Source organism: Pteropus medius, unplaced genomic scaffold (assembly GCF_902729225.1).
Source record: "Pteropus medius unplaced genomic scaffold, Ma_sr-lr_union100, whole genome shotgun sequence".
Classification (NCBI taxonomy): domain Eukaryota; kingdom Metazoa; phylum Chordata; class Mammalia; order Chiroptera; family Pteropodidae; genus Pteropus; species Pteropus medius.
This window is the reverse complement of record NW_024349800.1, coordinates 63,688,095-63,703,369: the sequence shown is the minus strand read 5'-3', so window position 1 is coordinate 63,703,369 and position 15,275 is coordinate 63,688,095. Positions and strand designations below refer to the sequence as shown.

At 43.1% G+C, this 15,275-nt stretch overlaps 1 protein-coding gene across 5 annotated transcripts in view; it reads right to left on the bottom strand.

Moving 5' to 3' along the window:
• Nucleotides 1-15,275, bottom strand: part of NCAM1 (neural cell adhesion molecule 1) — a 306,704-nt gene that overhangs the window by 19,186 nt on the left and 272,243 nt on the right. For all 5 annotated transcript variants that reach the window (XM_039887928.1, XM_039887923.1, XM_039887924.1 and 2 more), the window contains one exon: nucleotides 2,223-2,347. In XM_039887928.1, coding sequence (XP_039743862.1) covers nucleotides 2,223-2,347 — 125 coding nt within the window. The remainder of the gene's footprint in view (nucleotides 1-2,222; nucleotides 2,348-15,275) is intronic.

The following is a 15,275-nucleotide window of genomic DNA, read 5'->3' as shown; positions in this document are numbered from 1 at the left end:
AGGTGATCACCTCCCTAACACAACAGTAGTGAAAGGAGGTTGTAAGACTTCCTGAGAAGTCTTCAGATGGTGTCACGATTGCTCGGCCCCCCTCTTCACGATCTTTGAAGAGGTGTACGCTAGGCACATAAGAAGGTTTGACAAATGTTTACTAAATGACGGGCTGCTCCTCAGAAGAAAAGAACATGCTAGCAGTGTCACCTGAAACGTGGTCTAGCCCGTGGCTGAGGCTGGAGGAAGAGTTTTCTTACAGCAAAGCCATCTTTCCAGGCAAAATGACTTGTGTCAGTCAAAGACATGCCGTTAGGAATGTGACAGTGCTCATACCATGGCTGTAACTCTTGTGAGGAAATGCTACAAGGGAAATGCCAGTTTCTTTAGAGCCTAACCAGGAAGCTGGGCTATGCCTCAAGTTAGCTTGTGCAGACGTCACCATGTGACCCTTTTTAATTTGAAACAAGACAGCTGTCTTTTCCCCTTATTTCTCATAAAGGCTTCTTTTCTTGGCAAACACTACAAAAGAGATAACCAGAATATAAAGCAAATATTTAAGAAAGAAATCATTGTTATATAATATATATTAATAATATATAATAAAAATAATATTTAGCAAACATTAAGTTTTTGAAGTGGGAGAGAGAAGACGGTCAAGGTTGTTGAAATCTAATGTATCTCTGTGTTTTGCCCTAGTCGTCTTTCTAATGCAGATCTGCCCTGGCATGAGTCTCTTGTGGAAAACTGACATCTAAGGTGGCCTCTTATGAGAGAAATTTCCAGCCCTCACCAGCATCTTTGTAGTCGTTACGATATTTACCACGTATAGAGGTCTTCAAGTGTCAGGCACATTTCAGGTTCTTTGCATATATTACAACTAATCTTTACAAAAACCTGAAAAGCTATTTTGTTCCCATATCACAGAAGGAAAAATGGAGGTTTGGGAAGATTGATGGCATATTCAGATCATATGCTGGTAACTGGTAAAGCTGGAACTGGATCCCATGTCTGTCCGGGCCACAGCAGTGGAACAGTGCCCAGGGGTATCCCACCTTACTACACTGTCCACGTCCAGCAGGCTATGCGGGGCCACCTGCCCATACCCTGCTTCCGCCCCATAGTGAGTAAGTCTCCCGTAAGGGCTGCCTCTCGGCTGGGCCTGAGGGAAGTCAGCTGAGGCTCTTCTTCTGATGTCAGCTCATACCTGGCTTTGCAATTAAGTGGAAAAGGGCTGAGTGGATTGACAGGTCTGTCCACCAGCTGAGAAGCGTGCCAGGTATGGGTCTGTGCTGTGCTGACTCCGTGTAAGCTTAACCAGGTAAGGGCTCACATTTCATTTCAATGGTGGTTGATCAAAAGGCAGAGAAGGAGCAAGTCAACTTCCGGGACAGAGCCTTCTTTGAAGAAAGACAACTGCTCTCTGGTTCATTAATTCCCATTCCCTAGCAAAAGGCTATTATTCCCAGTGCTCAGACACTGCCTCTAATCTTTCGGCAACTGTTGTGGTTGGCAACGGCCAAGTGTCATTCTAAAATCAAAAAAAAGAGTGCTTCTCAATTTGGGGGTTAGGAATGAAAGGTGGAATGACAGAATTCTTAGATGGGTGGTGAGCCAACCAGGGAGAAAAGGCTTAGGGCCAAGTTCATTATTAGCACAATTAGAACAGCTCAGGTGTGGATAAAGAGCAGGTGAGGGAACTAACCCAACCCCTTTAGTCAGACAGATCCGGATTCCAACCCTGGCTTGCCCAGCTGTGTCCTATCAGGCAGTTATTGACTGCATAAGCCCCGGTTACTTCCTCTGCAAATTGGCAATAATCGTCAGATCTACTTCACAGGGTTCTTGTGGAGAGAAAATGCATGTAATCACAGTTCTTGGCCCATAATACGCACTTTGCTAAAGGTAGCAATTATTAAATATCAGTACGTTATTTGCAAAAATGTACCGAATAGTGACAAAATAACTTTGTACAGAAGTTCAAGAAGCAGAAAAATCAGTCATGAGTTTGTCACCACCATGGTCATTTTAGAGATCTTAAAATGCTCCCAGTGCGGACATGTAGTAATAGTTGCAGGTCAATCTTGAGATTTAAAATCCTGACCAGTGCCCCAGAGAGTGACTCTGTCCGGCCCCGCCCAGCCTGGGCTTTGCATGTTGTTTGTTGCACCAACAAGGGGGTGTCAGGGTTGTGGGGCTGGGGGTGGTGACTGGGGAAGGAGGCCACTCACCGCTCGGTACTTGACCAGGTAGTGTCTGATGGGGGAGCCGCCGTCGTCCTGCTTGATCAGGTTCACCTTAATGGAGTTACCGTCCTCTCCCATCTGCCCTTCGAGCTTAGGAGCGCTGGGTTCCCCTGCAACAGCCAGTTAATTCACATGACATTTTCCTCCACCAAATGAAAACCCAATCCATCAGAATGGGATGTAGTGATGGGGTGGGGCTGGACCCTTGCTTTCTCAGAAATTCAAGTGGTTAAAAAGCAGTAAATATAAAACTTCGGATTCCAGTTCGATGCCCTAACTTGGTGCCTTTTGGCGTGTTCCAGGAAACACCCTCCCCGTAAGCACAGTCCTGTTACCATTCTAGAAATTGGCTTTTTGTTTCTGTCTCTCACCGGTACTTGCATTTTCTGTTAGCTGCTCTTAGAACCGCAGATTTAACTTTTATAAACCGGATACATTTTGAGACACAGCTTGAAATATGGGAAAATGTAAGCATTTATGGAGAAAGCTTACATGCATAGTACAATTTTTCAAAGCAGCCCGGTCTCTTCCTTGGATATCTAAGTAATTTTATTACTCAAGTTCATTAAAAAAATAATTTGCGTTTCGGCTGTGATTAAATAAAGCACAATTTGCCATAGGCAAGTTTCTTGCAAGTATCCTGCATTTATGGCTCAGCTGACTGAGTGATAATCCTTGGCACCTTGTATTAAAGTGACAATCGTGAAAGTCCTTTTCTTTGTGAGGAGAGCGAGAGAAAAAATGTCTTTAGTGTTTCTCAACAGAAAAAGGTCGATGTTTCTCTTTATTTATGGTATACGCTCAGCATGTAGTACTCTGAAACCAAGGTCAAGAGGGAAGATGAGCTTGTATGTGACAAACTACCAGGGCTGGGATGGCTCTTCAACGACTAAGGCGCCGATTTACTTTAAGAGAAACTAGTTCATTAGTATACGCTGAAAACAATGAGGTGAGAAAACATCTGATGTAAAAAGCTAAAACGAAGATTTCACACATTTGGGAATCCTGCATTTCCTGTGGGAACCATCTCTGAATTTATTTCATGGCCTCAGAACATTTGGGAGAGCCTATAAAACAGTTCCTTTTTGGGTGAGCTGTCCTGGCTTGATCTCTGGAAGACATGTGACAAGAGACAGGAAAGGCTTGTCATCAGGTTTTGGACCTAATCACCCAAAAGTGCACCTTGAGTCATTTATGAGAAGGCTGCTGGCAAGACCAGTCCAGCCTGCCCTCCTCATTCAGCTACTCTGGGAACCTCAAAATGGCCCAGTGTGCTGTTCTTCCTCTGAGACAGGGAGGAGGAGCCAGAGAGAGAAAGCTAAGGGCAGCGTGCGCACCACCTGGACACTCGTTAGAAAGCAGACTCTGATTTTATCCCAAGGTAATCATCAGTGTGCACATTTAGGTTTGACAAGTAGTAGTAATGGGCACACATAAAAACGGCGACAGGGAAGATGCGTAACCTTAATGTCTGAGGGATAAAGTAATTTAGAGAGGGCTATGCTTGTTATTTGTTTTCTTCAACTAGTAATTAAGGGGAAACAAACACAAAAATAAAAAGATAAATGGGCTTCAGGCAAAGATTTGTTCTGTTTCTATGCCACTATGTAGCCGCTGGCCCCAACTATTCAGTGCAAAATATTTTGAAATTTGCTTTAGATCACGTCAAGGCATGTTCCAGTGCTAAGAAGAAACTCAAAGTGAAATAAATTTTGAAGTAAGGCAGGTCTGTGTATCACCAGTGCGGAACAACTGGAAGTAGGAGGTGCAGCAGAACTTTACAAATTCTATTCTCTGACTGAATTAGGGTAACCAACTCACTCCAGTTAGCCTGGGACTTTCCAGGTGTTAGTACACCAAGTCTTACACTCTGGGAAAACCCTTAGTCCCAGGCAAACCAGGGTAGGTGGTGATCTGGGATTGAATGAAGATGGACGTGAATTATTATAACTTGCTGTATTCAGAATCGCAATACTGACTCTGTGACGAATGGTCTATTTGCCTCAAGAAAGAGGGAAGGAGGTGGCATCAGTGGTCCTTCCAACACACCCACCAAGCAGGAACCCAGTCTTTCCTCCAAGGCCTCCTTGGAAGGGAAATAGAAGTTAATCCCCCTGGGGCTACTGTGGCTGCACCTTTCTTATTACTTCCTCTCAGATTTGAGCAGTGTGGCTTCCCAAGGCTGACTCAATACCGCCAAACACGGAATTCTGCTTTGGGGGAGTATCTATTTAGAAGAGGGCACTCTCTCTGCTGTTTGTGAAGGTCTCCTTAAAATTGAATGCTAAGGACGCCATGGAAGAGCCCAGGGGGTCAGCTGCCTTGGACAGGCCACTGCCTCCGTCTCCACATTTGCAAAATACTGAACCAGTTGTTCTCTAGGGCTCCTTCTCAATTTGACATCACTGTAACACAATGACGGCCCCTGCCCTAGGATGGACTATCAGGATCAGTGTGGCTATTTTCATGACATTGTAAAAGACAGAACACAAAATATAGGATGTTCATCCACTTTTAGGGAAATATACTCCCAAATCAATAATTCCATATTTCTAAGGCATACAGTTGCCGATTTTTAAAATCAATTTTTAAGAAGTTATCTCAAAAAAGTTCTATCTTTGAAGAGACCCCCCAAGTCTCTGCAAAGACATATGAATAAAAATTTCACTAAGGAATCCCTGCAGAAACCAATAAAGGCCCTCTCCTTTGGATCTGTTTCCAAAAAAATTTCATTGGAATCACAGAGGAACTACTAAAAGCTATACCACAATTAGAACACAGTTGTAACATCTGCCAAAGTTAAAACACTATAACTTGCTATCATTTTACCTGAGTGACAACCATGTTTCTCTGATACGTATTACTTTCTCATAGAATTTAGAGCATTTTATATAATATTCAGGTGTCTCATTTAGAGTGCTTTATATGTGATTTATTCAACAAATAACCTACTAGGTTACTCTATTAGGCTACTAGGCATTGGAGTTTAAAGGTGAATAAGACAAGGTTTTGTTTGCCAAATGGAAAAAAAAAAAAACTGAGTTATGATCAATTTAAAAAGATAGTGGGGCCCTTGTGTAGAAACATAATCCTTTCTATGACAGTATATCTAAAGGAAGCTCATATTCAACTGACATCATAGGATTTTGACCAACTTTGTGGCTACGTATATTTGTTTAATCTTATGCATCTTCAGATGTTTACTATTGGCCGATCTATTTTTTTTTTTTTTAAGATTAGAAAGGAAAATATATCCTGAGCACTCTGCAAAAAGAATTCTTCAGCCATGCTGGACAAGGAAGAGGGGCTGAAGCCGAAGGGCTGGGGCCTCGGCATTCAGGAGGCTCACTGCTTTACTGAAACACACGAGGAGAGGAGATTATTTTGAGGGTTCCAATATGCATTCTGTTCTGAGATAGCTGCTCTGATTGAAATCATTATGGGTAATTTCAGCAAAACCAATATCATAATTATTTGTAAATGCTGGTTTGCAATTCAGCAGCAATCGGCAGGTTGCTCCAAGAAAACTCGTGGGGTTAATTACACCCTCTGAGTTTAGCTTCAGCCATGAGTCAAAATTCCTCCCCTCCCCCCAAATATTTTATGTAAAGACTAAAATAGCGGTACCTTGAAAAGAAAAAGCGGTACCTTGCCGATTACAAATATGAAATATTAGGCAGTTCCGGTATTTTCTAGAAGAATGTACCATAGAGACCACATACAGTCAGAAACATTACAGACAGGCCCTATGAATTCCGTTGAGAAACCGTAATTGAAATGTACATTCCTGGCCATGAGGATTATAGGTTCTTCTCTGTAATTATTGTGCTACTGTGTCCTAAAATTGGAGTCAGCTTCATGTCTTTCCCCTTGTCAGCAGAAGCCCTGGGTTCATAAAACTACTGCTGGTATCCGAATTCCACAACAGAAAATATAGCAAGCGGAGGGCGTTCAGACAGCATTTGTGAATTTTAGAAGGAAAACAATATTCTACTTCTCACTCAAAAAAGCCCAAGCACCAAGAACTGTATCTTCTGAATGAATAGCTGAGGTGTCAACAGGCATGCCCGAGAAAGGATCTTTCTTCGTCCACCTGGTTTTCTCTTCCTAGGGATCGGCACAGAGTTTTGGGCATCTGAGTATAAAACAATGATGGATGTAGGGGCTGCATTAGAATCTTTTCTTGTTCTATCAGATAGGATTGTCTGGAGTTAAAATTACTGTTCCTTTTGTTTATCCTAACTCCTGTTCCCTTTTGTTGATTATTTCTTACAAGCAACTTGAAACTTTTAAATGCCTTTTTATTGTTTTAAAAAGTCCAGAAGGTTTAGCTGTTCAAATATGTAGCCTATTTGATTTTTCCAACTCAGGAACATTCATAACCGCATCAAGAATTTGGAAGTTTGACTGCTCCTTAGGGGAATCAGCAAATTACCTAAGGGAATCAGGATTTAAGAGTTATCAGACCACTAACTCTGCTTTTTGAGATGCAGCACTTTGCCTTAGATGCCGGACATGCGAATCTAACGCAAGCCACGCTGCATACATTCTTGGACCCTCGAACTCTCCCTGATGCCCTTTAACAACCCACCTGGCTATTCTAAGGGTGCCGAGGTAGCTTTCTGACAGTCCCAAAGAGAGACTGACAATGCACAGATGGGCATCATGGTCTTAGGCATTGCTCCCCAATTCAAGTCTTGAGAAAAAAAGTGTACTTTTTCTCTTGAACTCTTTTCGCTCAGTTGTTAAGGATTTACTTGTGCAAGTAAATGACCTGACTCTTTGCATCCCGGCCCCTGGCTCCAGGGCGTGTTGGGGTACAAAACAAGTGGGTGTGAGTATGGCCAGTTCCCAGCTTCTACAGAGAAATGATGTGTAGCTCCGAGGCCAAGCTCAGGGAAGCAACTAGTTCACAAATCCCTTCCAGCATTTTCTCAGGAATCATGAATGTGAGTGAGTGTGCTGGGGTGGGTAGGGAGGAAAATGGTGGCATGAAATACAAATTAAACAGCAACAAATGAACTCTGACAGATTGAACCACAAAAATACCAATTCCCTTCTCGTGGGTGTCATGAAAACACCAACAGATTAATTGATCAATTAGTTTTGTTTCATCATCCTAAAAAGAAAATATAACCACAAAGGTATTGCTTGTGGTTATGGGGTTGATTCAGGCTGAGGAAGTTATGACAGAAATAACTGCTATCACCAACAATTAACTCAGCTCCCGCCTCCGAGGCCACAAGGCCTCGTGTACATGTTCAACACTACCTCACAGAAGTTAGATTTCTTATTAAGGATGAGGCTCGTGGGAGGTTTCAGTGCTCACACTGGTAAACCTTACGGACACAGGCACTTTTCATAGCCCCCGTCCGTGCCCACGGGATTCAGGCTGATACCCATCACTGCCTTGCTCTCCAGTACCCTCACACTAGCTCTCTACTCCAGTAAGCACCAGTGCAGAGAATCCTTAGGGATAAAGGCAAGTAGAGCAGAACCCCTGGTGAAAAGTCTAGTCGACCTGCCAGAGACCGTGGCAATCCAGACACACAGCTGTAAAAAATAGAGGAGGGAGTGGAAGGGGTGGTTAGTGATGTTTTCAATCTAAGAAGGAAGAGCGGGTGTTAAGGAGTTTAGTGTATCGGAATCAGCATGTCCTAGTACGAGTCAGAGTCAGTAGCTAAATAAAAAAAGACCATTATGAATGTGTGGGGAGGAATCCATGCTCCAACATGCAGCACACTGACAGAGGGGGTGCAGGGGCTTCTCACCACGCACATGCTGGTGGGGAGGGGCGGGGAGTCCCATTTACACAGAGTCCTCAGTAGGTGATGGAGTCGTCAGAGAAAGCAGGCCCTGCCCTTATGCGATGCCATGGTATTAGAAATAAACTTTTGCATCAGGGGCATTTTAGCTTGCCGTAGCAAACCCACTCCTTGGTTCCTGGGGCAGGCACACAGGTTTCCCTGTCCAGAACCCCTCTGTGCAAAGCTCTGTGAACTCAGGAGCCAAGTGACTCTGGGGCATGGTGCTCAAGGTCCGTTTTCACCTACCCTCTCCTAGTTCAGCACTGGCCTCAGTAAACACTGTGGATGGGAACCAAAGGGACATGGAACATCCAGCATATGTTAAGTGCATCCCAGCATCCCAGTATCCCAGGCAACTTTTTTTTTTTGGTGGCAGTGGGGAAGCAGGGAACATTGGATTTCAGATACGAATGTGGTTTGATGAGGGGGTAATTATGCTTTGGCATGCCATAGGCTCTCAGTGATTTTTCTTAGTATTGGCCACATTTTTTACTGACAGCCAAGACCACTGCTAAGTTGTGTTTCTAGGGCAACTTCAGGAAACATCTTCAAATATCTCTTGCCTTGCTTAAAATGTCTGGAAGAGATCTCGCCTCAGAGGTACGAATTAGTTTCTACCATGTTAACACTGCTTTGCTTCATTCTGAATTATATAGCATTGAACAGAAATGACCAAACTTGTTTTTGAAGAAAATGAATGGGTTTCAACCCAATATCTGCTCAAACTTAAGATTTCAGGGTGAAGGTCCAAGCTTTTTCCCAGTATACCAGCTTTTGAGCAATCACCACAAATCTAAAAGGGCTGGTCCCCCTCTTGGAAATAAGGAAACCACATATTTGGGTGGGACTTGGAGTTAATAAAATCTTAGGCTCTGAACATTCTCTACCCTAAGACTCGTTTTTAAAGGAGGACAGTTTTTAAAGGAGGTTAGAATCTGATGTTCCCCTGCTTTGGCTCCAATCAAAGACCTCTGTCCAGGAGTCTAGTTGTAAAGGGGACTATACAGGGACACAGTGGCCATATCTAGAGAGCTGAAGTCCTCCGAGGTGGTCAGTGTAGAGGGTGACTGAGAGGGAACAAACACAGGGCTCACACACGGGGGGAGCACAAGACAAAAGGACAGACCAGGAACAAAGAACATGCAAGACGAGCTGTCAATGGTTTTGTTTGTGTGGATGTCGCCCAATCAGTTCTCAGAGAAGTGAGGTCAAACAGGGGACCCTTGCATGCATGGGCACACTGGGCGGTTATTGGTGTTAGTTTTGCTTTCGTGATCAATGCAGCCTGTATGTGTCTCGGGTTGTGATTTGAAGTAGAAGAGAACTTTCAGTTAGAAGAGAACAGAATGCTTTTGACTCCCAGGGCAGGCTGTGAATGGGTGTTTGCTTTTACCGGGGAAAGCCGTGCACAGAGGTTTCCTTTTCACGGTAAGCGTGAAATATTTTCACAAGGTTGTGACAGTCACAACATTAACTAATTATTTTGTCACCGCTATGCATTTAATTAGGCTATAATTTTATCTCCTTTGCTGTAAGGGTCAATCGTGTGCTTCTTGATTACGTGGAGATCTCCAGTCATGGTAACTGCCAAGTGGCTTTTGCTTTGATTTTTTTCCACCCCTGCCCGGGAGAGGGTCACTCTTGAAAAGTGACACCTCAGCAATCACAGCCAAACTGCTCTAATTCAAAATTCTTAAATCTCTCATTTCAGAAAGTCCTCAGTTTGCGTGAGTTTTACGAAGCGCTCTCATTGGTTTTGAGCAAATACAACCTTTGCAACTGATACATTTCTTTCTGTAATATTTCCACGTTGTAAACAGATACATTTCCACATTTTCAGGGAAACGCAACTCATTTTAGAGCAACTGTGGTTTTTAGAACTACTGGATAAAGTTAAGCAACACTGCTATAAAGCTAATTTACAAAACTGCTTTCTGGGAAATAGTTTTTATGAACTATGTGGTGAAAATTCAAGTTTGCAAACTGTGCTATGGCTAAAGTGGTTTTACTGTAGATAGCAGTTTGCAAGGCCAAATTTCTTAAAGCAAAATATTAAACCAAAGGCTGTCATGGTATCAAATTGTCATGTCAAGGCTGCAAAGAATGATGAATTCTGCATGTGAATTGAGAACAAGAGGAAGTCTACTAAATGGCTTCTCTTAGGAAATTTGAGATGAGAAGAAATGAGTGGGCCCTAGGTGCCAGGCCGTGGTCCCAGATTTATTTCACTAATCAGAACAAAGAGTTTTACCTTCTGTTCATCAGCGTGGACGACATCATCAGCACCATGCAAGCCACATGACAAAGTCACATGATAGGCACGCACATGATTGGTTGAAAGGAAAGTGGAGAAGGTCACATGGAAAATACAAAAAATTAAAAACTGATGTAAACAATGGGCAGGGAGAAAAATCAACAACAAAATCACAGACTAAATAAAAGGAGAAATCAAATTAAATTAGCAGCATATATAGGAAACATTGGGAGGACAGTAAAACCGCCCAGATATAGGAGAATAATAAATCATAAAGAGCATTTGGTTAATACCAATAAGCATTAGATACAGCTGCAACACTGCATATTAATAACACATCAAGGAGCACATAAACTTGTTTTAAAATAAGGAGGTGTTTCTGTCAGGACACGGATGTCAAAGTCAATCCAGGAGACTGTTGAAGGAAAAGAAAAAAGCAAGTTATTATTTGCAGATTCCAGAAATGTCGAGGCATCCTTGGGAAACAAGGGCAATGAAACAGAACATGGGTCATGAAGGGGAAGTACCATGATTTTTAAGGTGTAGACTGTAAGCTCTGTAAGAACAAAATATGACATTACAGTAAGAAAAGTCATTTCATGTTTCTTTCGGCACAATGAGGGGAGGGGGCATGGGCTGAATGAGGTCGCGTGGGTGCAGATGGGAGAAGATGGCCTGGGGGATCTTTTCTCACTCCCCTATTCACTTGCTCATGTTATCCCAGAGGCTCGATGAGATACTCCAGTTGAGACACAGAGAAAGAAAGAGGTCAGTGCAGAAAGGGAATAGGTTTCCTTCTGGTGGTTGAGACAATGGCTCTATCAACAGTGAACGGCAGAAACTAAACCCCCAACCCAATGAGCTGAGAGTTATACATGAAACAAATGTTTGGGTATTTGTGGATACAATTATCTCTTTAGAATTGTGGCTACATTGAGAAGACACAAATTTGCTATGATTCTTACAATGGAAAAAATCGTCTTCTTGTTTGGATTTATCCACATTTCTTTTTGTCCTATGTTGTATTTACATTCCAATTTGTTACTTAAATATGACACGAATGACCTTGCTTTGTCAAAAGGCATTTTGGGTTTCCCACTCCAACTTTCATGGGCCAAGGGAAGTTTTGGCTATTGTCAGCTGAAGCTAAGGGAGAAGAAGGGCCAAGAAAGGAGGTGGAGATACCTCTTGGCCCAATGCACACCACTACTTAAAAGTAATTCAAGAGAAATGCTTTAACCAAGGTACATATTCCCTTGCCACTGTGAGCTGATAGAATGTGTGATTCTTATTGTCTGACAGTGCACAGGTTCTGGCACATTCCAACCATTGGCGCCTTGCAGGAATTACATACGACTGAGCAGTTTATCTTTTGGTTTTATTTAGGATATCGTCATTCATTCGTAAGTTATAAACGGATCAACACACACATGCGTGCGTGCACACACACACACTAGTGAAAATAGGAGACATTATTTATTTTCAACCTTATTGACTGACTGATGATCAATGAATTTTTGTATGCTTCTAGCTACTCTGCTACTGGTTCCAGTGCAATTCACATGTGCTACATTTTGCCTTACTATTGAGGAATGTGTTCACGCTAAATGCAGGCTACTACCCAAATGTGACTGTCTTTCCTTTATCCCACTATCCATCGGGACCTACGATTTGGGTCAGTAGTCAAGTGGTTCAAAATAAAAAAGACTCTAACTTTCTTCTCTTCGGATGTCACTATTAAGCATTTTATATGTGGGCATAAATGCCTTATATTAAAAAATTAAACTTATGTCAAGGGAGAAACATCTAATGCCTCCTTAAGAAAAAATCTAGATCCAAGATATATTTTACTTCTGGAGAAGACCAACCTATAGCGAGACACCTTAAATATGACACGAGTTTTGCAAATGCATAAGGTAGCCTTCTCCTACTGTGCCTGGCACACACACTGCACCCAAGCTGGAAAGGACAGGAGCATCGCTGTTAGAAGAAGAAAGGGTGCTGTTAGTCACATTCCTTTTCCAAATGCAAAAACCGAAAAAACAAAAAGCAAAAAAACCCCTCCAAAAAACCAAAAACCATCATCTGAATTAAACTCATGAGAGCACGGTTCATTGTCGCCAGCTCTGCTCTGCTAACAAAATGAAACCTCAAAAGCATCAGGAATTAAAATTCATTGTAGCACACACACGGAGAGAACACCAAGAAAGCAGACCCTTAGCTACGTTCTGCAGTAGAAAAAAGAACCATTTCATGCAGCACACAGAACCAAGAAACTCTTTCCTTCTCTGTTCAATTATGTATCAGAAACCCTGGCCCATTGAGCAGAGAGCAGGAGCAGGAGCTGTACCGTGCATATCTGCTTTCTGCCTTCTCGCTCTGACTCCTGCTCAATGGGATGCACGTCATTTTTTTCTGCATACTCAGAAAAATTATAAAATCCAAAACTCCCACACGGCTGTGGTCACACACTGTAAACACATGCACGCGTGTGCGCGCACGTACACACACACATACAGCTCCAGTTGATTTGTCAGGGGATTTAAGGCCTAACCCACAAGCTCACTTCATTAGAGCATTATAGAGACGGGCTTGGAACATGTTACAGTCGTGATGAAGTGTAATATTTTCCATGATGGAAAAGATGATACAGTCTGGCCCTGACTCTATCATCAGGAAATGAATTCCAGAACTTTCATCTGGATTCTTAGCACACAAACTTGAATAAGCCTGCTTATTTTTTGGGCCATGATTTTTCCCGCACTGAGGAAGCCTATGAGGAGATGGAAGCATCTCTCCTTCCTGCGCGTGCTTTGTGTACACACCTGCTCGACTCTACAGCGAGGCAATGGTAGGCAGGCTGTCAAGAGGCAGTGATTCCTTCCTTCTTTGCATCCCCAAGCAGCCATTTTCTCGTATTCTTTCCCTTGTTCTGTTTTAGCTACTTCTATGTGGAGGACCTGTATGTGTGGGGTGTGTGTGTGTGTGTGTGTGTGTGTGTGTGTGTGTGTGTGTATACGCATGCGTATGTGTGTACTTGAGAGGGGAGGGACGACAAAAGCTGGGAAGAGATGCTGTTCTTTTGCCTCATCAGCGTTTCTCTAATCCTTTTCTATTTTTAACTCGAGAGTAAATTTGGAAAAGTCTCCTCATGCACAGAGTATTTTAAAAATAAGTTCTTTTGGTGATGCTGGGTCTGCTCTCTTGGCCAAGCAGACAGCATGCTTAGGAAACCACACCAGGCGAGGGGCCGCCATGCACACACAACTGTTGCTTTAATACAAAGGAAAATCACGGGCAGCGTGTGACCCAGAAGTCAGCTCTGCAACGAGCAGCAATCTGGCTAAGAGCAGTTCAGCTCTGTACTCACTAGCCGGTTCTGTGGTTGTAAGGGCAGGAAAAGGCCAGGTTGCTATGGAAACAGGAAGGACAGAAAGGGCACAGAAAGGTGAAGGAGGGAATGGTGATACATTAAATTCATTAATAAATATATGTGTGTATATGTGTGTATATATTTAAGGATTATAAGGAGAAACGGAGATGGTGAAGAAGATATTCTCACATTTCCTTCTTCCCTGATCTATCAATATTAATATAGATATTTAAAGAGATTATCAAAGATTTTGCTGACAAATTACTCTCACGCATTAAGAAATAACACAGCCCTCAATTTGTTCTTACCATGAATTCCAGCTACTGCATGCTGGGCACTGTGTTTTGTTTTCCATACCTGATCGTTAACTTTCACAGACATCTACCAGGTAGGTGGAATCTATCCTTCATTTGAGAGGTAAGAAATCTGAGGTTTGGGAAGGTCGAGTGACGTATTCAAAATCATGGAGCTGTATGCAGAGGTAGCAGAGGTAGCAGAGCTTGGATGTGAACTCAGGGCTGTTTCTGGTTCCCAAGGCTGAACTGCTGCTGCTATGATACACTGCCTGGAAGTACCTCGAGCAGTGGTGGGCCTGTTTCTAACTCGAACAGATGCAACAGGGGACTTTTGAGCATGGGGCTTGTGTCACCTCCTGCAGCTGCTCCCAAAGTACAGGGACTTTGGATGTACTAAGGAGAACACAGCCAGCTGGGCCTGCTCCCTGTCTGCTACTCTGAGCACGGGTTGGCATGACACCCTGGGACTTACTTAGCTATTTCACTTTGCTCTTTCTCCCCAGAAAGATAGGTTCAAAACTCCAAATAATAGCAGGCCTGGAGCTCTCCCTACTTCCAAGGATGCAGGGGAACAAAAGGACAGGATAGCCAAATGAAGTAAGATCATAAATGAGCGAGGCTCAGTCAGGATGACGAGGGCTGAGACTGACCAAGTGACATCATTGTCGGACTTAGTGGTGCTGCTCCCAGGTAGGTGTGCAAGCACAGCTTGATAAATACTATAACGTTTGTTGGGTTTGTTGGGGAGGGGACTAGGAGGAGGGCAACTTCTCATCCTGTTTTATAGAGGAGAAAAACAAGGCTTGCTTGTGAAACGTTAAATAATTTGCCTCGGTGGCTACTGCCCGGCACATCTGCAAGCTGACGCTGTTTGTTTTCCCACAAATATTTATGAGAAATGTATGCATTTATAGAAAAAGCAAAAGCTATAGGCCTGACTATCTAATTTTAATATCTGAATCCAACTGTGCCAATTAAAATGAGGGTAAAAACACAACACCCCGAAGCATTTCTTATGACCCTGCAGAATAGATTTTTCTTGGTAAATTCCTTTGGCTTCTGCAAATATCAGCTTTGGTCCGGCTTACGAAGCAACCCAGCACAGGTTTGGGCTGCAACATCCTAGGTGAGCCTGTCTGCAGGGTCTTCTGTCCATAGTCAGGCTTTTCACTTGCAGCCCCACAAGGGGAGTGCTGCCTCCCATGAATCTGAGAGGCCCTGTGCCTATTTCTATTCTTATTTGCTTCTCTACAACTCGGCGCTGCTTTCCACCAACAGAGTTGTATTATCACCCAATGCGGCTGGTGG